The 25,373-nt window shown below is 42.2% G+C and overlaps 4 protein-coding genes across 12 annotated transcripts in view; 1 reads left to right on the forward strand and 3 right to left on the reverse strand.

Moving 5' to 3' along the window:
* LOC112970912 (carbonic anhydrase 13-like) overlaps nt 1-5,829 on the reverse strand; it is a 23,438-nt gene extending 17,609 nt beyond the window's left edge. For 2 of the 4 annotated variants that reach the window (XM_026075806.1, XM_026075805.1), the window contains exon 1: nt 5,709-5,827. In XM_026075806.1, the coding sequence (XP_025931591.1) occupies nt 5,709-5,739 (31 nt within the window). In that variant the 5' untranslated portion in view covers nt 5,740-5,827. Of the gene's footprint in view, nt 1-5,708 lie in introns of all 4 variants that reach the window. The other 2 variants (XM_026075804.1, XM_026075807.1) reach the window with 2 other exon arrangements.
* Nucleotides 5,830-6,504: 675 nt separating this feature from the next.
* On the forward strand, nt 6,505-10,416 carry CUNH8orf59 (chromosome unknown C8orf59 homolog). The gene is made up of 3 exons (XM_026075816.1): nt 6,505-6,649; nt 8,768-8,884; nt 10,250-10,416. The coding sequence occupies exons 1-3, from the start codon at nt 6,536-6,538 to the stop codon at nt 10,316-10,318; spliced, it is 300 nt and encodes a 99-aa protein (XP_025931601.1). The 5' UTR covers nt 6,505-6,535; the 3' UTR covers nt 10,319-10,416.
* Nucleotides 10,370-25,373, reverse strand: part of E2F5 (E2F transcription factor 5) — a 19,457-nt gene continuing 4,453 nt past the window's right edge. The window contains exons 1-9 of one of the 5 annotated variants that reach the window (XM_026075798.1): nt 25,000-25,074; nt 19,464-19,573; nt 18,622-18,783; nt 17,361-17,404; nt 15,757-15,821; nt 13,870-14,137; nt 12,962-13,162; nt 12,460-12,504; nt 10,370-11,111 (exon numbers count right to left, since the gene is read on the reverse strand). In XM_026075798.1, the coding sequence (XP_025931583.1) occupies nt 11,002-11,111; nt 12,460-12,504; nt 12,962-13,162; nt 13,870-14,137; nt 15,757-15,821; nt 17,361-17,404; nt 18,622-18,783; nt 19,464-19,573; nt 25,000-25,059 (1,065 nt within the window). In that variant the 5' untranslated portion in view covers nt 25,060-25,074 and the 3' untranslated portion in view covers nt 10,370-11,001. Of the gene's footprint in view, nt 11,112-12,459; nt 12,505-12,961; nt 13,163-13,869; nt 14,138-15,756; nt 15,822-17,360; nt 17,405-18,621; nt 18,831-19,463; nt 19,574-22,350; nt 22,369-24,777; nt 24,968-24,999; nt 25,075-25,373 lie in introns of those variants that run through there. The other 4 variants (XM_026075799.1, XM_026075802.1, XM_026075801.1 and 1 more) reach the window with 4 other exon arrangements.
* Nucleotides 19,505-25,373, reverse strand: part of LRRCC1 (leucine rich repeat and coiled-coil centrosomal protein 1) — a 31,286-nt gene continuing 25,417 nt past the window's right edge. Inside the window, exon 21 of one of the 2 annotated variants that reach the window (XR_003255199.1) lies at nt 19,505-19,573. The gene's annotated coding sequence lies outside the window, so the exon portion shown is untranslated. The remainder of the gene's footprint in view (nt 19,574-25,373) is intronic. The other variant, XM_026075797.1, reaches the window with a different exon arrangement.

Genomic DNA, 25,373 nt, shown 5'->3' on the forward strand with positions numbered 1-25,373 from the left:
AAGACTGGGGTGACATTGGCTTTCTTCCAGTCTTCAGGCATCTCTCCTGTTCTCCATGACCTTTCAAAGATGATGGAGAGTGGCTTAGCAATAACATCCACCAGCTCCCTCAGCACTCGTGGGTGCATCCCATTGGGGCCCATGGATTTGTGGGTGTCAAGTTTGCTTAAATGATCTCTAACCTGATCCTCCTCCACCAAGGGAAAGTCTTCCTTTCTCCAGACTTTCTCCCCGGTTTCCAGGGTCTGGGGTTCCTGAGAGCTGGTCTTAGCAGTAAAGACTGAAGCAAAGAAGGCATTCAGTAACTCTGCCTTCTCTGCATCCTTCRTCACCAGGGCCCCTGCCCCATTCAGCAGCGGGCCCACAGTCTCCCTAGTCTTCCTTCTGTTGCTGATGTATTTAAAGAAGCCCCTCTTGCTGTCCTTGACATCTCTTGTCAAATTCAATTCCAAAGGGGCCTTGGCCTTCCTAGTTGCATCCCTACATACTCCGATGACGTCCCTATATTCCTCCCAAGTGACCTGTCCCCACTTCCACCTTCTGTACACTTCCTTCTTCTGTTTGAGTTTTGCCAGGAGTTTTGTTCATCCACGCAGGTCTCCAGCCCCCTTTGTTAGTCTTCTTGCTCACTGGGATGCACCACTCTTAAGCATGGAAAAAGCAATCCTTGAATAYTAACCAGCTCTCTTGGACCCACCCTTCCTTCTAGGGCCCTAACCCATGGGATTCCTCCAAGTAGGTCCCTGAAGAGGCCAAAGTTTGCTCTCCTGAAGTCCAGGGTTGAGATCCTACTTAGTGCCCTGCCTCCTCCTCGCAGGATCCTGAACTCACAATCTCATGGTCGCTGCAGCCAAGGCAGCCCCCGACCTTCACATCTCCAGCCAGCTCTTCCTTGTTTGTTAGTACAAACAGGTCCAGCAGCACACCTCTCCTTGTTGGCCCCTTCATCACCGGTGTCAGGAAGTTGTCACCAATGCTCTCCAGGAACCTCCGGGACTGTTTGTGCCTAGCTGTGCTGTTCCTCCAGCAGATATTGGGGTGGTTGAAGTCCCCCATGAGAACCAGGGCCTGGGATCGTGAGGCTACTTCCAGCTGCCTGTAGAAGGCCTCATCTACTTTCTCTTCCTGAACAGGTGGCCTGTAGCGAACACCCACAACAGTGTCACCCATGTTAGTGTGACCCTTAATCCTTACCCATAAGCTCTCGACCCACTCATCATCCACCTCCAGCCCTCTGAGCATCACAGAAAAAGGAAGAGGGAAGAAGGAGCTTTTAAAGACCAACTAAGGCTTAAATTTCAGGTAGAACAAAGGCATGAACCTTCAGTCTTGAATTTGTTAGAAGGTCATTTTGTTAATGACTTAATTAACTAAACCCATTAAGCAAGCCACTACTAAGATAGCAGATAAACATCTTACTGGCTTGAAATATTTATTCACATATTTACATATTTAAATGTAATACTTATTACTTCAAAAATGATGGTCAAAGTCATTCAATATTTTAATTAAGCACCGTTTAGCATATTACATGATTTTAACTGTGTTTAGATTCTAGTACCTTGTAGTTAGAGATGCAGTGCACAACTTTACCCATTTAAGAAGCAACATCCCATCATTTATACCTTACTATTGCGATTTAGGATGCTGAGAAAAAGCTGATTGCTACTTTATTTCAAATATGTTTAGGATATTGCTAAACCAAGGAAAAGGAAAATATATTTATGTGCTTAATTACTTGGTTCTATTGCTCCAGCTCAGCAGTAACTACAGTTATCATACAGTACATAATATGAATTATTTATAATATAAATACTACCCACTCAAGTTTATGTTTCATAAAGTTTATGCAAACAAAGTATTAGTAAAACAAAAACAGAGTCCCTCATTGGATTCTCCATATCAAATCTGCTCAATTGTCTAAGAGGAACCTGGAATACAAAGATATGACTTAAGCATTCTATAAAATCCACAGTGATGATAAAAAAAAAATATGTTCTATCTGAATATGATTTATCTAAACAGCTCCACCCTTAGATAGAAAATAATGTAGCATAATTTATGCTAAGACTATCTTAATCTCTTGGACTTGGGACAAAAAGAGGACCCAAGTCTGTGATCCTAACATTAACTAATTATTCTACAATAAACTTTGGTTCTAAAAAGACACTGTATCTGCATTTGTACTTGTCCTTAGTTCAGATTACAAAATCATGTCTTTGCTTTGGTGATTAAGTATTCCTCAGTAACACGAGACTGCCAAAAATCTGGCCTCTTTAACATATACAGGAAAATAACAAAAAGCTTACATTCATTTTTCCTCAGTTATATGAAGCTGTATGCCTTTACTAGACTATCTACTAACAACCTAGCAATAAAATTATCACTCTTGCCACTCTAGAAAAACTGTGGCTCAATTTGCGACTATTGACCCCATCCCAAAGCAAACATCGTGCACAACCATCCAAAAATAAGTCATTACAGTTGGAAGACCACGGACATGACATTCACATTCTAACGCACATCAAACAGTCGGATTTAAGGCAGTGGGACCTCCAGGGTGAAAATTGCTTCTGAATTTGGATCTTAACTGTATGCCTCCATTTCAACATAATATGCACTTTAATTTTCCAGGTACATATTTAAGATATACTCAGGAATGTATAACTCACCAATTTATCTCCCTGCATTTTTTAATTTACTGAAGGAACTTGGTTACAATGAACATATTTGAACATATGAAATTCCTTCCTGTTTACAGAAAAAATATTTTTTTGCCAGGAGATTACATAGCAGCTTTTGACAATCAAAACCGTTGCGACCAGGATTCATGACAAAAAAGCTAAATCATCTGCTCTGAAGATTGCGTGCCTTTATTTTGGACACAGAGTTGCCTATATGCCATGCACACCTCTGTCACTTCGAGATTAGGCTACTGCTGCTTATGGTGCCCACTGGCATTGCACACACTCAGTCTATGAAACACATCTTGTAACAAATGCAGTTATGAATTTGCCAGGAAATGCAGCTCACTATAGCACCTAACAGCAGTTGCCAATTGCTGCTCTTTTTGCAGCTAGAGTTAAAGGTGAGGAGTTTCATCAAAAAGCCTAGACAAGGCTGAAGCAAGACTGGCAGGGACACTGAGGGCTATGGGTCAGAGGCAGTGTGCCTGCACGCTTGCATGGATAGAGCACATACAGGTGAAAAAGTGGAATTTTTTTGAACAGCTTGATATTGTATGCAGGATGTCTATTAGTTTGGTATGGCCCAATCTTTGCAGGATCACATCCTCATTTATTTCTAAAGAGGGCCCACTGCCCATTTTATCACATGCAGAATGCTTAAATTTGCAATGTCAGGTTTGCAAGTAATTTAGTTACATGGTAGCTTACAATAATATTAGCACTAATGAAATCAATTGGAAATTCATAATGGGTAAAATTCAGTGGCACTTTTCAAAGCAGACATCAAAACTACGTAACGATTCCCAGAGAAAAAAGAATAAAATCAGGAAAAAAGAATAAATCAAGAAAAAAGAACAAATATCACTTTTTTATTTATAAAACACTTGAGTGTTAGACTTGTAAGAGACCAGTGGGCATTTCTGCAGTAAAACACAATATATATAAGTACTTTCCATACATTTGATTAAGTAAGTCATAAACTAAAGGCAATCGATTCTGAATGTGTCTTTTAGCTAAAGCAATTSCCCAGTTATCTAAAAAGGAAAGTCTATGTGAAGGGGTGAGGACATTCGTCTCTTCACAAGAGCCTCGAGCAGCTAAGAAGAGCATGCATAATGTCATGCAGAAGCCAGTTACCAAGAGCTCAGTATTATGCCCCCGGACGCAAGCACCATCAAAACTGTCAAGTAAGAACAGCAACAAGAAAACAAAGACCAAGGTTTGCATAGAAATTAAATAATGTCTCTTAGCATTTCAGAAATATGGGCATCAAAGCAGCTGAAAACATTTTGTTCTGTGTATACCACTCAGTCCATGCCCTTATACATACATACACTATATATGTAGCCATATGTGTGTAACATTTGAAAGTTTACATTATGGACCAAATAACTTCTGTTGTGCTCATTATCGCTAAGGGGGCAAAAGAGTTTTCCCCCAGTTTTAAAAATAAGCAGTTTTATCTCTGCAAATAACAAATACAGAATTCGAAGTGAATGTACATGTCTTTCCAACTCTTCAGGAAGTCAATTTTAGTATATGACTGTGACCAAATTTAATTAATTTTACTCCATTGCTACCTCCTTAGTTGCAAAAGCTAATCTTAGCGTCAGGGAAACTATTCACAGCCACACAGGGCGACAAAATTTGTCACCATTCACAGCAATCTCACACATCTGCTGCTCAGCAAAACAAGAAACAAGCTTAAACCAGTGAAATGAGTGCATACAAAGAGATGAGCTAACAGGTAAGACGGCTGCCAGGGAGGCGCGGGGAAGAACTGGCTGCCCAAGGCACCTCCGCTCTCCTCCCGAGGGGCGAGGGGAAGGCGATGGATGGCGAAGAGCCACCCATCCAGAAGCAGCTGGGGCTCCAGCAGAGAAGCAAAGGCAATCATCGCCCCACATAGGTTATCAGCCAGAAAACAGGGTTTGATGCTGGAGATGGGGCCTCAAGCAAGGTCCAGGGCGACCACCTGATAGGAACTGGGGCACCCTCCCCTTCCCAGAAGCTGAGCATAGCCAAGGAGGGGGGCTAGGATAAGGGAGGGAAAGCAAGCTTCTTATCTGGACCTTGCAGGTGAAGTCCACAGCACTCTTGGAAAACACATGGAGACACAAATTTGAAAAACAAGCCCCGTTTGCGTCTTAAGGGGAGGGGTACAGCACTGCATAATATTAGATAACACGCCTAATCCTTGCAACATCACTACGACCCACCACCGCCCAGTTTTTCTGGAAAAGTATATCCATCCAAAAAAGACTGAACAAAAGGATCTTGAAGGAAAGGTAGGACTCACACAAACAGTATTCCAAACTCTAAATAATAATATAAAAGAAACATACTGCTGTAGGCATTGGTATGTGCAAATACATACATTTCTCCTTTTACTATCATGGTGTCCTATTTCTCTATGTATGAAAACAGACCACATAAGCTTTTATTACTTCACCAGAGTTGACTCTCCAACTTAAGAAAAGCACTTTGATTTCTGCTGGCGTGAAGTGCGTGCCCGTCTGCACACAAGAGTGCATTTGCATGACTTACGATGCAAAGCGCAGGGAAGTCTTTCGGTCGGCTGATGAGTACGCAGTGTGACTTCAAAGAAGGATTAGATTAAGGAAACTATGAAATAACTAGGATCTAAAAGTTTCTCCTCTTAGGTGCATAGTTATAAGTTCAAATTACTCTGCTGATTAACACTTAGCATTTCCCACGGGGAACACAGGCAGCGCAGCCAGAGTCCGGCACTGCCAGCGCAGCAGGTCCGGTCAGTGCGACCATCTAATGAACACTTGATACGTGCAGGCAGCCACCGGACGGGGCGAGCGAGCCAGGTCCCCGAGCGAGCAGGACCGAGCAGCTTCCCAGCTCCGAGGCGAAGCGCAGCAAAGCGCCCGCCGCTCCCGGCGGACCCGGCACCGCCTCGCACCGCCAGGCTCCGCGCACCAGCCCCGCGGGCGGCTCCCGCAGCGCAGCGCGGCGCGGCGCGCTCCCCCCCGCGGGTGCCCCGGCCCCTACCGTTGTGCTCGTCGTACCCCCAGTGCAGCATGGTGCTGCGTCGGGCCGGGCCGGGCCGGGCCGGGCAGCGCTGAGCCGAACGGAGCGGAACCGAGCCGAGAAAAGCGGCCGTCGCGGCACCGCCGCCCGCTTTGAAGGAGGCCAGCGGCGACGCCCCGATGCTCCGGCGCCGATAAGAAACCTGCTGCGCTGCGCACCCGCGCAGCCCGCCCCTGCCCCGTCCCGTCCCGTCCCGTCCCGTCCCGATCGCCAGCCGCCGGCGGGCGGGTCCGCGCAGCGCGAAGCCGCGGGGGCTCCGCAGGGGGTGACGGCGCCGGAGGTGCGCCTGCCCCCCCACGCCGGGTCACCAAGGGAGGCTGTGGCTGCCGCCCCCCGCGCAGCGCCGCGCACCCGGCCGCGCTCCCAAAAGAGCGGTTCGGACAAAACCAAACCGCCTCCCCGCAAGTTTTGTGAGTTGTTTGACACGCAGGTAGTAAAGACGGGGTGGGGGGGAGGTGCCCGTTTCTGGGGTCCCCTCTGCCCCCGCAAGTAAAGCGCAGCGCGCACCGCTGCCCCGAGCGGGCTCCGCGCCGCCTCTCGGTGCGTTTAACGCCGGGGGTCACTCCGCAGCGAGGCTTCATCGCGCTTAATAACCGGCGCCACGAGGAAACCGGGTTTCGCAGCGGCCACGCAAAAGACCCACCCGAAAACCGAAAACCCCACGTTTAAACACCCGCGCAGCGCGGAGCCGCGCGCTCCCCCTCCGGGCGGGGCGCCCCCTGCCCCGTGACGTCGGGCTGCCCGGCGCGCGGCTGTGACGTCAGGCCGGGCCGGGCGGCGGCGCGGGCATGGGCAGGAGCCGGGCGCGGGCGAGCGGGAGCGTCTTCCGCGCCGCCGGCGGGAGGGCGGCCAAGGCCAAGGCCAAGGCGAAGCCGAAGCCCGTCGCCACGGCGCTGCGCAAGGTGCGTGCGGCGGGTCGCGGCGGGTGCACGTGCGCTCCCTCCCCGGCGGCTGCGGCCTGCGGTGTCCCCGAGACCTCGGCGGGGGGGAGGGCGGGTCTTGACTAAATGAAGCTGTATGACGAGCGCTACGCTTCTGGATAAAAAATTCAATTTGAATAAGAAAGATTTCTATTTGGAGGAAAAAAAAATCCCTCTCCTGGCAGCTGGATTACGTGCCTAAGTGCGAGGTTTCCTCCTGAAAATTGAGTGCTGCGTGATGTCACTACCTTGCCAAAGAGAGAAGCGCAAGGTCTGCAAACGCCCTCGCCGGCGCCCGTAATACAGGTAGAAAGTTAGTGGGTTAATGTTCCCAATAGATCTAGCTACAGTATGCTGGGCAAATAGAGTTTAACTGAACAGCAGCCCTAGAAAAGGCCCTCTCCGATTTTCTCCTGGAAGATAAAGCTCCTTGACCAGTTAACCTGGTAAACAGGAACATAACAAACTCCGGAAATAAACAGGGAGACCCAAAACAGTTTAATGTACTGGCATCAAATTGCCTCTTAGAGTGTTTTGTGTAATAAAGAGAGAAACAGGTTTGAAATCATCTTAATGAAAAGTCAGTATCTCATTAGGAGTAAAATTTTATTGTGTGTTTGAAGCTGTATTCTTTAATTCATTAGGCCTTCGGGATTTACTTATCGCTTATTTAACCAGTATAATAAGGTGCTCAGAAAAATTTGTTAAAACAGGTTTACTCTTTAACAGATAAAAGTCAATTATAACTATTCAAGCAACTTTTGATATAGATACAAATGCTAACTACAGAGCCTCTTGCCACAGAGATGTCCTTTCCAGGGTATCAGAGAATATCCGTTCTTAAAACCAAATGCTGTTGGTTTTAAGAACTGGTTGCACCCTTTCAGCATCACTGTGAGGCTGGAAAATGTTAACAGGCCCTAAACACTTTGTAAATTGAGCTGCCTACAGTCCCATCCACTTTAATTTGAGCTACGAGCTAAATCCGTATTTCTTGAGGTATTATGAATTAAACTGCTACTGCTAAATAGACTTGTTTGATCAGCTTCTTGCCACTGCCTTATTACTACTTTGATTCTCTTAGATTCTCTTAGTCGCTCGTTTAGAATAACGTATCCATGATCTGACATTAAGGAAGCAYTGAAAGCAACAGGGATAGGTGTAAGAGTTCATGGTTTGCTCCTGCCTACATATTTTGCTACGAGGCGAATTACAGCGGGAGCCTTTGGAACAGTAGCAGGTATCCTGAAATCTGGGATTGCCTGCAGAAGTATTCACATGCTTCTGGAACGTGTTGCAATGTAACATGCCGCTATCTGGCTAAGATCCTGTTCAAAATTTGGTGCTTCAGAAGCAACAGGCACCAGGGCTGAGATTAGCCAAATCTTTCTTTACTGCAGCAAAGAAAGTGCTTATGGCCCCAAGTATCCAGCCTGCTCCTCTACTACAGAAGATTGTCCCCAGAGCACAGCACGTCTGTGTCTTAGTTCCCATTCGGAAGCAAGCATCTTTGTGAAAAGAGGTGTCCAGGACCAGATGCACACCCTGTTCTGCCCCCGCTGCACAAGTTTCTTTAACTACCATAGCAAAGTCTGGTAGACATTGTTGGTCAACCTACAGTAGGAACAAGGAGGAGTGCAATGTGTGATGCTGAAAGGTGAACGGCTGGAACATTTCAAACTGGTCTGATCATTTACAGATGAAGTAAGGAATCCTTCCTTGAACTGTCTATGTTCACTCACTCCAGCTGAGAGGAACTGAAGGTGGCATGGCTTATCTACAACCAGGCTTTTGTTCTCTGTGTTCTGTTTCTGGACCAGAGGCATGGTTTCCCTTTCCAACAGAATAAGCTTAACTGCTTTCATAATTGTCAATTTATTAGAACATTAGTAATATAATATTTACATGACTAGATGTTACAATGAAGTACCAAAAAATAAACCCAAACCTAAGAATGTTGCCTGCAAAAAGCAATTTTGCAAGATATGCATAATACATAGGCTCTGTAATAGTTGTACAGAAATGAGGCAGTTTCACAATATACCAACGGAATTTCAGTCTAAAATACCAACTTCTAGGATTTTTTTTTTCTCTTTACAGATAAATATTGTAAATGCTGAGAAAGTCAGAGCACTAAATAAAGCATTTACAGAAGTTCAGAAAGAAGTAAAGCAGCTATCAAAAGGCACGGCAGCAGAACCTCAACAGGAACATCAGGTAATTGTATTCTTTTCATTTCCCTCCTCAGTTTTTTTACAAAGTGCCACATTCAAAGCATTATGCTCTGTCCCTAAGACTGAAGGCAATTCATGCTGTTGCTCTAGTGCTTTAAACTCAGCTTTATTAATTTCAGTTGCATGGTAATGTTAAAATCTGGTTAGCATATTTAAGTACTATATAACTATTAAAGTCAAAAGTGAAGAGGGTGGGCAGCTAAGCCTGAGTGTGCTTCCTAAACATTTTAATGATGCTCTACCTTTATTTCTAAAGGATTTTTTAAAGTCAGGTCCAGCTACAGACCCTTGATTTGAGGCTTGTGTCTCAACATGAATAGACACAAAGTAAAAGTGACTCTTCCTGTTCCCTACCTGAAGCACCTAGTAGATCTTTTGAACCAAATGGCTCTACCTCTTTCTGTTCCGCATTCCCAAGCCTTCATACTCCCTCATTAGAACTACCAACATCTGAAACACAGCAGTTTCTGTACAATAACTCTTGCCTGCAGCACTTAGGGATCAAGACAATGTTTCACTCCTTTTGCTTTGTCTAGCCTAGCCAAGTAAACAGGGCTAGACAGAGTCTTGAGCACTGGCACACAATTTAATTGCTGACAAGCTCCTTCTTTTGCCAGCTGTCTTTGATGATCTGGTCATGGTTTGGGGGATGGAAAAAGCAATGGCCCGGTAGGAAGTAAAGGTGAATCCATGCTGGCTGTGGGGGGAAGTAGAGGGATTAGTTCAGTAATGTGGCCACAAGTTTTATTTACTGTGCCTGGGGTGGTCAAGTTTCTGTATGGCTGGGAGCAACAGAACCAGCACTAAATACCTTCAGGAGAGGCTGAGGAAAAAGGAACTGCAGGGGACTGCCTCCAGCATAGGATGAGGCTGAGCAAGGGTTTCAAGGCAGCTGGTGCCATTGGCCTTAGCCCTGCTGGCTTGCATATGGCTGGGAATTCAGACTATGCCACTCCTCATGTGCTAGTTCATGACATAACCATGAATTTGATCACTCAGGCTGTAAGTAATAGTATTTCTTCTAAGGCTTCAAAATTACGCTGTCTAGAGCATAACACCCTCAACTAAAAATTGAGCCTGTTTCCATTTATGTTACTGGCACAATCTTTTGTCTTTCTCCTGTAGCATACAGTACTGGCTGCTGATTTGTCAGATTTAGTGAATCCTGTAATCCCCCCAAATTACTGAATTATGACTGCAGAATTAGCCTAAATTAAATATTTCAAAGACTAATTAATCTTTTAAACAGCAGGTACTTACTAAATCTTTTTTCCCAAGCTGTTAAAAAAAAAAAAAAAAAAGGAAAAGAAATTACACTCTACTTAAAAGTGAAACTTCTTATTTTCAGGTTTCCAAGCATCTGGAACATGAACCAGCAAACGTGGATGCCGCCACAAGCCTATTATCTCAGTTGTAATGCATAATAGATGATGCAGGGATTCCAAGAAATGAAGAGTACACAGAGTGGTTGCTTTGTTTGTACAATTTTATTAAAAAAATCTTGTTAATATACAAGTATTGGCACACTTTAATACAAACTACAAACAGACCTTTCCTATAATCTAGGAAAGTGGAATGTCAGAAGTCAGTGTGAGAAACTTAAAGTGCTAAAACAGAAGGCACTTCACAAAATTGGTTCACTGAAACAATTTAGCATAACTCAAGTTGATGTCCTTCACTTTTCAGCTTGGCAGTGAAAGCTTCAAAATTGATTGAAAGGTTATTGATTGAAAGGTACAGAAAGCTTCTTGGCAGTAAAGCTTCAAAAAATGCTGATAACTGTGAGCAGGAAGCCAAATCATTTTTTTTTTTTAATGATCAAAAGGCTGTAAAGCATTTTCAAATGTTTTTTACAAAAGAAAACTTCAAATCATTGGATTACACAAAGGACACACAGGTGAAAAAAATGCCAGAATTTTTGATGAAAGCCCTTTTCTCTGGTTGTTCCATTTGTTTTGTGAAGTAGTTAAAGGAAGCAAAAGGAAATATACTCCCAGAGTCAGTGAACTAAGAAGTTATACATTCATTATTCAAATACTTAGGTTATGAAGAAGTCTAGAATGTTATAGTTAGAGGTAGATAGTCTGGTTGACACAATATCTAATAATTTAGTATCTGCACATCAAAGAGATCACAGACTCCTTCATTATCATCCAGGTTAAAGTTGTAGTCATCTCCGGGAGTAGGAGAGAGTCGTAAGAGAGGAAAAACTGTAAAGCAGGAATAGTTTAGTTTAAATTAAAACACTTCCAGCATATGAGTCCTATCTCATAATTCATCATGTCTGTCATCCTCAGTGCCAGGTTTAGTCTTGATTAAAATATTGTCTTGACAATCTGACAAGCATGCTGGGATACGTGCTAGGAATACCTGTACTGCCTTACAACTAAAGCAGTAAGTGATATGTCTTCATTTTTTCTTAATATTTTAAGTGAATTTGCTGGCACGGAGTGATTGCTGTGGAATACAGACTTAACCTCTCCTTGTGCAGCAAAGGCGCTGCTGAGCAGCTTTTGAAATTTCCATCAGAAAGCCATCACTTACATAGGTATTTCCTTCTTCCTGTTGCAGCACTGTAATCTTCAAACATTTATCATCTCACATAAGGAAGTTACCATTGTCCCCATTTTACGGATGGAAAATGGAGGCTGGCAGGCTCTCTGTACACTGCATTTCAAGCATGGACTTGAAGCAGTCTTTGGGCAATGCAAGAAGAGAAGCCTTAGCCCTCATGCCTTGCTTCAGCACAGTAATCTAATGCAGATGAGCTGGACATGCTGTATCATCTGCTTTAAAAGTTGAGCCTATTTCCCTTTTCACCATGTATTTTATTGGCACATTCATGTAATCCTGTCTTCCCTCTTGGATCTTATAATTGCAGGGTTCCTCCTGGATAAACCCTGAGGCTGTCTGCTTGAAGAGCAGATGATAACACAGGCTGCTCGCAGAATAGCACAGGTACAGGGAAAGATGAAGAATGCCAGCTGAGTTCAGCTCTTTGCCTGGCACCTGGGTCAGTGCAGATACAGCAGAGAGGCAGGGAGTACTCGAACTTACTAGCTCGGCTCAGCTCTGTATTCCAGTGGCCGCTGAGGCACAGGACCAGAAGCGGGTTACATTTGTCTGTTCTGCCAGTGTACCAAAGCTGGCCATATATCAGTCTGCATGCAGGCACGTAAATATGTTCTATTTACTTAAAGCTCCTGCAGGAAGCCTGGGGCAGAACAAAACTAAACCAATTTTTTTTAAGATAGCACCCTAGTCATCAGCCTATTCTTTCTTTGTTCCTGAATTAAGTACTGTTGAGTTACTCATGCATGTAAGTGCTTGCTGCATTGAGACTTTCACATTTTGATTGTTAAATAAAACTGTTACAGAGGAACTGAAAGGGGAGCAAAGACCAGAATGACAAGGATAGAGGAGGCAGCACAGGGGAAAGAAGTAGTTTCATATTGACTCTTGGCATCAGATTTAACAGACACCTACCAAGAGTACTGTTCATACAAAAACCATGCTACTACTTGTCATTATTAAAAAGTGAAGATACTGAATACTCACCATCAGAAGACATGAGTTCATCAATAATATCCCCACTGATAGTTCCTGTGAAAGACAGAAGCATGCATTTATAGTAGCTAATGCAGATTCTCTGCATTAAAACACTGAACTGCAAAGTACAATATGGCTTGTGTGCACACCACAGGAGCTGTGGAGACAGTCAGTGTGCCATATATACTTAAAAGATATTTGTATTTTTATCCCTCAATTGTTCCTGCTAAATTTCTCCTTCCTCTCCTGTGCTGTACAGTTGATCTCTTATAACCTTAAAGTTGGGTGCAATACAAAGCTTATTTGGCAGCAGAGGAGGGTATTTTACTCAGAATGAGATTGCTGCTCAAAAGTGGCTCAATGGCTTTGTTAGGAGATAGACAAAGGCCTGTCATTTCCTCTGTGGCAAAAGTGTTCATCTTTACCACTTGATAACTCACTGGTAACTTGGTCACAAAGAACAGCTCAGGAAACTAGTAAAACTGTTAAAATAGTAACGGTTTCTTCCTACCTGCGGGCTCATCCATCTTTGCTATGTCAAATGAATTTGGCTTGAGAATACAGTTAACATCCAAAGGGAGCAAAGCCTGATAGTCATTTGAGCTAGCTGTAGTTTGGGTGACATCTCCTGAAAGGCTGGGGTATAATGCAGAGTCTGGAAGGCTGGAATAAGGAGTTGCTGAAGTCGCACTGTTCTGCTGCAAACTGCTGTCTACAAAGAGTGAAAAGCACATTATAAAAGTCTGTTTTGGTAAAAAGGAACACAGAACACCTGCACCCGGCTTTGTCTTACTAGGAGAACATGGCCAATGTCAGGGTTGAGGTGAGAGAGTCTCCCCCTTCTTAAGTCATGAGCACAATTTAATCAGGACCCCTCAGAAAGCTAGTTTGCTATATTGATAGTGTTTTCTTAAGTGTCTTTATATTATCCTACCATTATTATGAAAAAAACTAGGCCATAGGCAGGCAGTCCCTCACTGGGATTGTGCAGAAGAAGGTGAGCAATCTTGTGGCACAAAAGCAGGAACTGCTGCCTGTACTGTCAGTCTCATTAAAAGATGCATGTTCAAATCACTCCATCAGAGGTCGGCAATCTTGTTCCACACTGCATGCATTCATTCTGGAGAAGGATCTCAGAATATTTAACAAGATCACATCCAAAATCTTTTTGGTGTAAGATGATAAGCTACCAAGGGATAATCTGCCTTACTAGATGAAAGACAGAAGAGGAAGAGGCTTCTCTGCAACCTCCAGAGAGCTCTTAGTAAGCCCTTGGGGTAGCTTCTTAACAGACAGCTGCTATGTTATGCAAATTGTTATCTGCCTTTCCTTTATCTACCCCCTTTCTAACTGCTTTCCTCCTCTCAGTCCCCTTGTTCCTCCTACCCAACTGAAGCGGGGAAAAAAACCTGGACCTACCTGATGGTGTGTCTGCAGCTGATGTTTGTGGTAAATGTTGCCCCTGGTTAAGACCATGTTGTTCTGGAGGATTCTGAGTAGCAGTAGCAGGTTTAGGGGGAGTCACTGGATTTGCAGGCTGAGATGGGGGTTGTGCAAGGTCATCGGGTGGAGGAACTGGAAACACCATGGGCTTGGAGGAACTTGATTCTTTATTTATAAGCAGCACGTGGATGGGTCCTGAACTACTTTTAAGATTGATCTGGTATTTCTTTTGTCCATTCTGTCCCTGTGAAGTTGCATATRAGGAAAGTTACAATTCCTTGAGAGCTTGAAACTTACCAAAAATGACAGTAATTGCATATAGTCATTTCCCATAGAAAGTAAAGAAGGTATTTAAATAGAATTCTCAAATTGTACTTTTTTACCTTCCAGGAGATAAGTGCAGTGCTCTTCTAGTCAGAACACTAGGAAGAGATAACTGACAAACTTATCAGATCATATTCAGAAAGAAAAAAGTAATTTAAAACAGATATGTGACCTAATAAAAAACAGGTTACAAACCTGTTATGTATTTACCTGACCAGAACACAGTTACAGAAGACAAAAATATACAATCCTCCGAAGTGCTTAGCTGATCTTGAATTAAAGTTACATGAGACTTATACCAGGGCTTCATCTTACCAATAACAACAATAATAAATAATGATTTCTGTACATTTAGATTGCTTGCTTTTAAACTGAGCTTCAGAATTATCTTAATTGGGACCAACCATCCAACTACAGTTGAATATCCCACTTGGATTCAGTGAACACAGAATCATGAGTCAGTAGAAACAATTTCTTAGCTGATTTGCCAGGTCTTCTCGTTGATAAGTTATTTGAGCAATTTAGCTAGCACTAGCTTCCTGTAGTACAGTCTCAATGAGACTGCTGACCTCACTGTGGTTAATTCAACAAATAGATTTTCAGCAAATACATTCTGAAAAAAATGAGGATGAGGAAAGTGGGGAAAGGGGGASGGAAGGGAAACCAAAGCAACAACATCCCATTTGAAGTTGCAGATTAAGCCTGAGATCAGCTGTTTTAGTCCTCAACAAAAAGTCAAAAAGATACAACAGGCAACTCTGGTCACATAAAGAACCTTTCCATTGCCTGAACTGTCTTTAGCACAGATGGACAAAGACAGTATCACTACATCAGCTTCATGGTTCTAGTTTTGGATGTTGTTATCAGGGTGTGCTTAGCCTCACTGAAAATAGCTTGTGAAACTTGTCACATGAATATCATCCTTCTACAAGCACAGTGGGTGGCTAACATGCTTCATACAACACTTTCTCCCAACTACGTAAGCCCTATTTAAAACAGAGCACTGCAATACAGAAATTAAAGATGGACAGAGATAAGTCATTTGACTTCCTATTTTAATCCTGCTCATTCAAGGCTTCTGGCTAAAGCAAGACTGTCATCTGTGTTGCTCTATCCAGTCTAGTGCCATATGACTAAACATATTTCTACAACTAAATCTAAAAGGCTTTTTCATGCAGGATCTGATATAGGGGTAAAACAGAAATTGCAACAACAGAAGACAGCGCTAATAAATTCTCAAGGGAATTCAAAGCAAGTATGTCAAGCTGCAGAGTTGCAACTTCTCAGAGTAAGAGAAAAGAGGGGGCAGAGAACCCCCCCATTATATCTTATTTTTAATGGAAGACACAATTAATATTAGTCTATCTAGGTGTACAAAAAGTTCTTTTTCCCCATCCTGCCCCTCCACTCTCAAGTGAGATCATCTTAATTTTTTTTCCCCTCTGACACATGGCTAGAAATAAATCTTCACCTCTAACATAGCTCTTCTTTTCCATTGCCGCTCTTGAACACTTAGGTAAACAAGAAACCAGTACATACCATTTCGGGTATGGGTACTTCTAACTGTGTACCACAAGGTGCTTGAATTGCTAGAAGTGTGTCTCCTGGTTAAATAGCAATTTTTAAGAAAGTGTTAACTGTGCATATTTTTCTGAAGTCTTGTAGGGTATGTACTGAAATGAGCTATGGTAATTCTCTAAGGCCACTTAAAATACTGCAAAATTCTAGCATAAATAGAAAGCTTGGGATGGGAACTCACATAGTCCCTATAAGATCCAAGTATATCACCTAATATAAATCATAGTATTCCAACACATAGACCATAGTTGCAAGGACGTTTTCTTGCAGCAGTGCCAGATTTAGCAAYTCCTTTACCTGCTTGTTACTGTCCCCAGATCTCCCAGTTGTATACATTATGTGATGTGAAAATATATACTTAATTAACTAGGTCATTTTTCAGCTAAAACAGTTCTGTGATACAGCTCACTTTATTGCTGAAGAATGGTGGTAATACAGAGAGAATTCACAAGGGCAGGAAAAAAGGTCTTAATGGTTGTCTTCTGTGCCAGGATTTCCAAGTGTCTACGTTCGAAACTTCTGCAGTACATACATATAACTGGGATGTAAAAGCTGATTATCAAATTCACATGTAGCTCACTGTATGTGCACTACAATTTACTGGTTAAAGTCAGGAGATCACAATTATATCAACACACTGACACAAACTGCCTGATGCTGCAGGTCACTCACTTATCTGTGCATCATTTTGCCTTTGTTCATAATTCGGAACAATGCTTTTCCCTCTCTCTCTGCTATGAGATATTTACATGAAGTACTATGTGACTGGCATACTAAATACCTCCATATTTTGTAAATACTAACATTTTTTAGTGAGAGCTCATTTTTGTTGAACTCCACAGTACTTGTCTAATCTTGCACTTTTATTCAAAAACAAACCCAACTTTCCTTGTTGCAAAGCAGCAAGAGATGGTATTAAGCCTTGCTGAAATCTGAAAAACAATCTTCCCTTGGGTAACCCCCGATCAGGAAAGGACATCAAGGGAAGTAATCTCTGCCACCAATTCTTGACAAGTTCTTCAAACCTTCTCTACAGAAGAAGGAGCCCTTTGGATTTGGTAGCAATATCCTATCTCTGAAGTTTAGCTGGCTCCATTTATATAGTATCATCAGGAATTCCCTCTGACTGCAGCTGCCACCAGAAAATGTTATGAAGTTTGTATCTGCCTGGTCTTTCTGGTGGGTTGGACCAACATGCCCTGTACCTGGTTCTGTTAGTGTCCTGAGGCAAGCTGCTGCAAGAATGAATACAGAAAACAAACAAAAAAAAATCCAAAAACAGTGCTCTGAAAACAGATGAAACTCCATTCTATACAATCTGTGACTACAACTAGAAAATAGGTTCCTTTATCTACCAGAACTCGTAGGTCATGAACACTGTGAGGGATATCCCATTTACTACTGATCACTATTGAACACATTTTCTAAATTCAAATTACTTTCAGGGAAAAAGCAGTTGTTTTTATTTCTAATGTTACTGGAAGATACAAAAACAATGCAATACATACAAGTTAGTTTTCAATAGGAACATTAGGAAATCCCTAATTTGCCTAGCAGCAACTTACCATTGAAACAATTACAGATATCTTCATGGGTGACATATGAAAATGTAATTTTTGTCAAGGAACATTTTTCTTCAAACAATATGAAACTGGTATTTGTTGCTCTTTAAAAGAGATTTGTCCAAACTATGCCTAAACTATAAACTGGCTGCTGTTACTCAGAGATGTAATCAGAGCATGATTTATGGCTTTCAGAATGGCTATTTAAAAATAGCACAGTTTTGTATTGTAAAAAAAAAAAAAAAAAAAATCTATGTATGTGAGGAAAATACTAGAAGAAGGAAAATGAAGTAGCTTGAATGAGACTATTTTTAAATGGAAAACATGTAAAACCTTGTTTTTAAGAGTACCATTTGCCTCAGATTTGACAATGGAGAATTCAACTACGTATCCGGACCTCCCAGAATCACAGAAATATACTACTAGAGGGGGCTTGGGCACGCATCTGCAGTCCCGTCCCCCTGCCTCAAGACAGGACCAACTATTAAGACATTCCAGACAGACATTTGCCTCTCCTGTTCTGGAAAAACTCCTGTGACAGAGATTCTGCCATCTCCCTGGGGGATCAAGTCTAGTGCTGAACTCTCCTGATGGAAAGTCCCTAATATCTAACTTAAATCTCCTTTGCTACAAAATCCATCTTACAGGAACACTTTCTGTAGAGCAACTGCAAGTAATTTTAAGTACTTATCACTGTGTTTTAGATAAGAAGAGTACTTTCCTGCTCGAAATCCCAGATGTCTATTTTGCGCAGTATCTTGCAAGACAGCTAAACACAAAGTTACAAGTAATGAACACAGTGTAGCTAGAACTCTCTGCTTATGAGGTATTTACACACAGGATACTTTCCCAGTTCCAGTCCGAGCAAGCTTCAGCACTTTGTCAACTCGATTTATCTTTGGGAGATAGCTAAATCTTTTCAAGAGAAGGAAACAACACAAAAAAATAGTAATGTGAAGTACTGCTAAGAAAGTATAAAGTGCCTGAAAGCAATATATTTCATTTAAAACCAGACACCTGAATTATATTATGGATTTAAAAATTACTGCCATATATACATGTGTCAGATTATTTTCAGAACAGTTACACAGGTTAAAAGTAAGGTCATGTAAACAAAATTTATACTCTTTTACTGTTGAACCAAAACCAAAAAAAAATTATCCTTCCCTTGCTTATGGATAAATGAACTACATTATGCTTTACCACATAACTGTTGTTTTAATTGTAGTTCCAGGATGTGCACAATATTTGTTTAAAAGGATATTGGTGATTTGTAGAGTCATCCATAACATTCTTGATACTTTGCTGTAGCCACAGTTTCTGCTGATCCAATTCTTTTTCTTTTAGCTCTAGATCTTCAATTTCAGCTTCAAGATACCTCAGTCTGTCTATGACTTCCTTTGTATTGCAGCCAGCACCTACTCCTCTTAAAAAGGTACAAGGGTTCATGGAACTAGAGTATGTGAAAAAAATCTAAAGCAAACATGCAAAGATCATTTATGAAGTCTATTTTACACATTTAAAAAAATCTACCGACATTCAGTATGAAGCAAATGAATGTTTACTCTCCCAGCAGTGTTTTAACAGAAAAAAAATGAAAATTCTAAACTTAAGATCAAATTTAGAATTCCCTTCTACCTAATTTTATATTCTTTTGGAACATAAGGTCTTCTGTATTAGAGCTGGTTTGTTGGACCTTTCTCCTAGCCCTCCCCCTAACTCTTCAGCTTGGCTTTTCATCTTCAGTGGCTCATGGGAAAATGTGTGTGGCATACAGACACAAATGTAAGTGAAAACAGTGTGTCCCAGTACCCTTCCCAGATCCATCTAGAGTAAATTTTTTGTCTGTAAGTGCTATTTATAAGGTAGCAATACAAGTTTCCCAAAAGTTTCTCTGATATACACTTCAAACCTGGTTTCATGCATCAAAGATGCAAGTTAAAGAGAAGACAAAGGGCATTTGCAACTTTACTGTGATTCCCATATGCTGCATTGCTCACTGCTGAGTGCAACATTAATTCTTTGTTAGCATATCTAGTTGGGAGAGGTTAAAGGAAGCAATTTTTGTTGCTCTTGAGCATGAGAAAACATGCAGAATTGACTTACTTCCACTGAATGCTGTTTTTTGACTTTTTCTCAATCAGATCAATTCCTTCCAAAACGTTGGTGATATCATAGATCCTTCTTTTCTGTCTCACAGCAAGAGTATCAGCAGCCTGTTAAGGGAACAGTGACAAGTGTCAGCAACTTGCACACTGAGGGCAAAAGACAGACTCAGTAAGCCATTTCCCTGGGGGAAAAAAAAAGCCAAATAATTCTGTAATTCTGAAGGGAGAAGGCTCATCTTTTCAACAGCCAGATGCTCAATCATGAATTCAAAAGCTGAGCACCTGCTTGGAATGGCACGCAAGAGTGGCCTACTAGTGCCACAAAGCACACTGAGAGGAGCCACRTCTTTCAGGGCCAGGGAGCCTATCCTTGTCGGAGAGGAAAGAGTTCAAAAATATTGTAAAGACTGTGTTTGGAACATGCACTCTTCATCCTCATAGAAGAGCCTGTAATGTTCTTTTTGGAAGGTAGGAAAAAAGAGTAGGGAAGGCAGACAGCAACACCCTGCCATGACATAAGCCTCTGAAGCCAACAACGTGTTACCTTTACCATCCCTCCCTCCTAGCACTTGATATACTGCAGTCTTTGTTAGGATTAAATTGTGCCCGGATCCAAAAGGACAGGGCTGTAATTTCACAAAGTGGTTGAAGAAGAGCCAGAATACTTTAAGCCAGCATTGTCTTACAACATTTCACTGCATGAGTCCCTGCTGTAGTATACCTGAACTCGCTCTATCTATCCCATTGAGTACTAAGAGCCATTTCATGGCTACCAGAACCCTCATACCGACATATTGATGATCACCATTGTCTCAATTTCGCTTTTAGATTAAAACTAGCTAAGCTGTGTTTCTACATGCTGTCACAGCATGGCACTCCAAGCAAAGCATGTGCTCTCAGTCAGCAGAAATACTCGCTTTGCTTGATCACTCCATAACTCTGTCCATGCTGATTTGTATCTATCCGATGTGAAGCCTTAGGGTAGAATAAGCAAACCTGAGCTAGTAATGCCTTCCATACCCTCATCTTTTTGACGGTGTAAAGTGGCTCAGGTTCAAAGACATTAGCCAAAAGGAGAGAAAGCAAAGAGCAACCTGACCCTGTAACTAGTCAGGGCACACAGACAGACTTGATCCCTAAACAGTTTATAATTGTTGTATTAAACAATCAGAAAAAATAAATTAATAGAGAGGGAGAGTGCAAGAAGCGAGCGAGAGAAGGATAGCTGACAAAGACTTTTGCATCCCAAATTTGAACTAGTCTGTAAACCCGGCTAATTTCTACTGTAGGCACATAAAAATTTATTTCAGTTTGCCTAACAATCTACTAAATTAATGCTCTTAGTAAAGCAGCATATACAAAGAGTATATAGAACAATCGCAAACAAAGATAACCAAATCTTTCGTGTTATAGAAGGATTATAAGCATAACATCCTTATAAGCAAAGCCCATATAACTCCTTTTATAGTATTTCCGAGTCATAAACAAACTTGCTGGCGTTCCAAAGAAATTACATTTTCCAACTAGAAAGTTAATTACTAGGAATCAGTAGTCCAATTTATATTGGTGAATGGTTTGCTAGTGAAGGAAAATTGAAGAAAAAAGGAGAAGAATGGAGTTTAAAAAATATTCTTATAGTCATGAAGTATAAATACTGTTCTTTCTCCTTTGCAATGCAATACCTACTAAACAGCRTTTCTACTGATAATGTTACCAATACTTATCTTTTGTATGGTCTTTTGTAACAGTCTGTTAAACTCTTTTTATATCTAGCATATACATAAGTTATAAGCTGCACCCTTCAGTTCTCTCCAAGGAAACAATCCTCCAGTCATTAGTCAGCTAGTATGCGCCTGCTACTTTAACCTGCCGTTCTGCTGCATGCATGCATACTGCTTACAAAGATTACAAGTCAAACCTTCAAACTCTAGCAAGTGACAAACCTGATGCTGCCTGTGCAACCTTTACTCAACACCCTGTACATTTCATAGGCTTCAGACACACAACTTCTTACATGCCTGCAAGCTCTCTACATCATTCAGGGCAAGGAACGGGCAGCACACACTTCAGCAGCGGCTATTCCATTCATTCTGACTTCTTCTCATTGTTCAGCCTACGGCCTTTGCTCCACTGCCTGTGGTTTGAATCATGAACAAACTGCTCTGGAGACAGATTTCACTTCTTCAGGAGATAGACTAAAATGCCTGTCTGTACGTTATACGAATGCTTTGCTAATGTTAATGTATTTTCCAAATGTTCCAGTGGTAAAAAATACTGATATACAAACTTGTAGCTATAACACCAAAGTATATTAAGATAAAAAAAAATTCACTAATTCTGAGTGCTCAACCTCAGACATTTCAGTACTCTTAGTACTCCAAATTCTACTGCACTTCCTATGTCCAAAGCACAGCTCCCATTAACCTCCGCAGTGGAGATTGAGCACGTTTGCAAACCAGACTGCAGAATCCCAGGCCAGGGACTGAGAAAATGAAGGACACAATTAGTTCTGTATGTATTTGGCTAGACTAGCATTAGATACAATTTCATCACAGCTATAAAGTTCAAATACTTACTACAAGAATTCTAACTGCAGAGAAGGCAAATTAGGACTGGTCTGGAAAATTTAATCCAGCTATTCATTTGCTTCTTAATCCAGTTACCTTCTCAAAATTTTATAAGGCATTTCATAGGTGAAACAAATTGAAAAGTTTCTCCCAGATACTCTAGCAGTCACCAATGTAGGCACACAGTCCAGTAGTGGAGTTCAGATCTTCCACACAAACTAGTCACTAAATATTTAAATAATTAAAAAAAAAAAAAAACCTCCTGAGACTTTTTAGCAAGTCTCCTGCTGTCAATAAAACTAGTTTTTAAAAACTTACCATTTTTTAGCCTATGCCAAGTGGTTGAAATCGGTCCAACCAGCTCAAAAAAGGGCCATCTACCATAATGGCTCTGCTAAAATGGCTCCTTCCTCCGAATCATTTGTACTTGGAATTGCTTCATAAAATATTCTTAATGTAAAGCTACCGTACTGCAGCCATTCTTTCTAATATATCCTCATACTTTGAATTAGTATGTACCCAAGACAAATACTATCTGACTGTCTTCTAAAAAGGCTCTCAACTATAAGACAAATACTTCAGCATGGTGCTTAGCTTCTGTGCGTATTCAGCTCATGCGGCTTCTGGAATACAGAAAATGTGCTGTTCAGCACAGTTCCAGTTGCACACATACATGCACCCCCCCCCCCCCAAAAAAAAAAAAAAAACACCACGAAGGGATAATGGAGAGCTTAGGCACATTCTTAGGCAACTTTTCCTTTGCTCCTTGGGAGCTGACAAAAGGCAACAGGAGCTACCCGTGCACGCTTGCCGCACTAGCGCTGACCATGTCAGGGGCAGCAATGCCCGCTTGACCCCCACATGTCACAGGGAAGAAGTGCCGCGTCTCCCAGACCCGTGCCAGCAGCAGATAACAGGGCTCTGCTCCCCAGGACTGCCAACAGTCCGGCGAGAGTTTTACACTGAACAGTGCGTTTGGCCAGCGTATGTAAAAGTACTGAACATCACTGCATGCATACAAATTAAGGGATTATAAAATTTAATAGATAGGCTTTTTTCTTCTCTTCTGTGGAGTAGAGCAAGTGTAGAGCAGCCGTTATTTGCTCCTGATCAATACCTTTCTAAGGAAGAGARAGAAGTGTGTGCACACCAGTCAAGTCAGCAGAGTTTGTTGCACAAGTTAATATACAACTCTAATCTAAGAGCCTTGTGGTCACTGAGAAGGCTGCTGCCAACGAGACACATACGAAGCCCCAAACATCAAACTAGATTTTAAAATGCTAATGGCCTAAAGTGCTTGAGAAAGAGAGGCTAAATATAGATTAGAAATTGTGGAAAATTAGGGAATTCACTGATGACAAATTTCAGTGACATTCTGGTTTCCAGGAAGTACATATACTCTACCAAAACATCAAGTGCAGTAAAGTTCAAATCTGAGTTTAACAGGGATAGCAGGGAAACAGACTGGGTAGTCAGACAGTCTTTTCCCATCTTGTTACCATATGCTTCCCTGWCTACATCATCTGAGTGGTATACTGAACTGCCACTCTTGGATCTGCACTTCCTAGGCAACTGAGGACTAAATTTGAAATGCTTTCTGCACTTCTCTTTCAGATCCTGACTCAACTAGGGGCAGGGAAGGAGGTTTAGATCACGTCAGGGGCATCTGCCTTTACACCAGCATCACACAAGGAGATGAGAGCAGGGATCCGGGTCTCTTTCTGTGGGGCACAAGCAGCACAAAGTGGCAGGACAATCCTTTCTCCTTTTTCCTTTTGCTTTCCCCTCTTGACTAGCAGGTAGACACTTCAGCCATTAAACACTTGTTCTTATATAACATATTTTTTCAGTTGGAAATTCTGTCTGGGCTTTTTTTTTTTTTAATGGTTTTTCTTTATTGGTTTGGAATTTCTAGAGACACAGGAGCCCCTTCAAAGCTGCTCAGCAGTAGCTGCAAATCCAAAGCTCCTTAGTGTCCCTGCATGTGCAATGTTTTTTGTCTCCTGTGGTGGAATAAGATAAACTTCAGTGGCAAACAAATGGATTTTAGATCACTAATGTTTTACACTTTTGTCAGAAACACTATTTAACCTGGGCTATAGTAGGGCTCGCATTATGCTATAAACCAAGTCCATTTAAGAAACTGAAGAAGAAGCAATACTATACTACAGAAGGGAAGAAATGTATGCTTTGGGAGCCATTTTAGGTGACTTATTCATTCATTTCCATCTTTTTCTATTTCTCTCTTCCCTGTAGTTGATAAGTTGCTGATCACAGAAATTTTTTCCTTTGTTTTTTTTCCCTTCCATCTCATCCCTTACTTTCCTAAGCTTGCTTCTTTAACTAGATTTGCTTACACAGGCTTATTCAGAGACAGTTATTGGACAGTTATGAAGTTATTCAGGAATAGCTGCTTAATTTCAAAATGAACATTGTAGAATCTAAATTCTAAGTAAAGAAAATCCTCACTTCTACCCCCATGATTTCTTAGATGTTAAGAGAGAAGTGTCCAGCGCTAAAACACTGCCGAAGTTAAGCATACAGAACCAGCAGTTTCTTGCAYCCAGCGAATAGTGACCGCACGCAGGACTGTGCATCACTCCTGTTTTGCAATGGGTCAGCACCATATGCCCCAAGTATCATTCTACAGACTGTTCAACAAAATTTTTATTGAAAAAAAATTTATGGAGAAGTTTTTATGATATTTGCAGCGCCCATTTACCTTTCTCTGTCTGTTTAACCCACCGTTTTCTCCGGACAGTTACCACCAGCAAGGAACGTCAGCCCCATTCCGTTACAGAGCCCAACTTTACTGTTCAAACCTCTCTTCTTTGGCTACTTAAGCTAAAATTTTTGACCCGATGTCTTACACACATGAATGCTTTTTGCTTCTCAGAGTGACCTGGAGGATCGCAAAGCAGGTGACAGATAATAAACTAGGCAATCCTCGAGATGCGGAGAGCTCACCTCTATTTTACAGAGGAGAAAGCCAGTTAAATACAAACACGTTAACGGATTGGTCTGCATCACGCAGGCAAGGCTACAGGAGGAATAAGACACCTATCAACGTCCTTTCAAGCTCACTCTGAGAAGTTCTGCAGGTCGCTGCGACGTCCCCGCAGCGGCCGCTGTCCCGGCGCGGGCGCGGAGCGCAGCCGCGAGGCCGGCGCCGCCTCCGGGAGCCCGCTGCGAGCGGCCAGCGGCGAGGGAGCCCCTCCAGGGCGGCCTCAGGGCGGGCGCCGCGCCGCCCGTCCTCCCTCCCTCCCTGCCGGGAGGCCTCCCTGCCGCCCCGCCGGGCCTTCAACCCGCGCTGGTGACAGCGCCCGCCGCCGACCCGGCCC

The sequence above is a fragment of the Apteryx rowi genome, unplaced genomic scaffold (assembly GCF_003343035.1).
Source record: "Apteryx rowi isolate R43461 unplaced genomic scaffold, aptRow1 scaffold_411, whole genome shotgun sequence".
NCBI lineage: Eukaryota > Metazoa > Chordata > Aves > Apterygiformes > Apterygidae > Apteryx > Apteryx rowi.

What these genes read in the sequence shown, in the direction of transcription:
- CUNH8orf59 (XM_026075816.1), top strand. Translation starts at nt 6,536, where the DNA reads ATGGGCAGGAGCCGGGCGCGGGCGAGCGGGAGCGTCTTCCGCGCCGCC. An exon ending in TCGCCACGGCGCTGCGCAAG is followed by an intron (nt 6,650 to 8,767) that starts GTGCGTGCGGCG and finishes TTCTCTTTACAG; the next exon opens with ATAAATATTGTAAATGCTGA. An exon ending in AACCTCAACAGGAACATCAG is followed by an intron (nt 8,885 to 10,249) that starts GTAATTGTATTC and finishes TCTTATTTTCAG; the next exon opens with GTTTCCAAGCATCTGGAACA.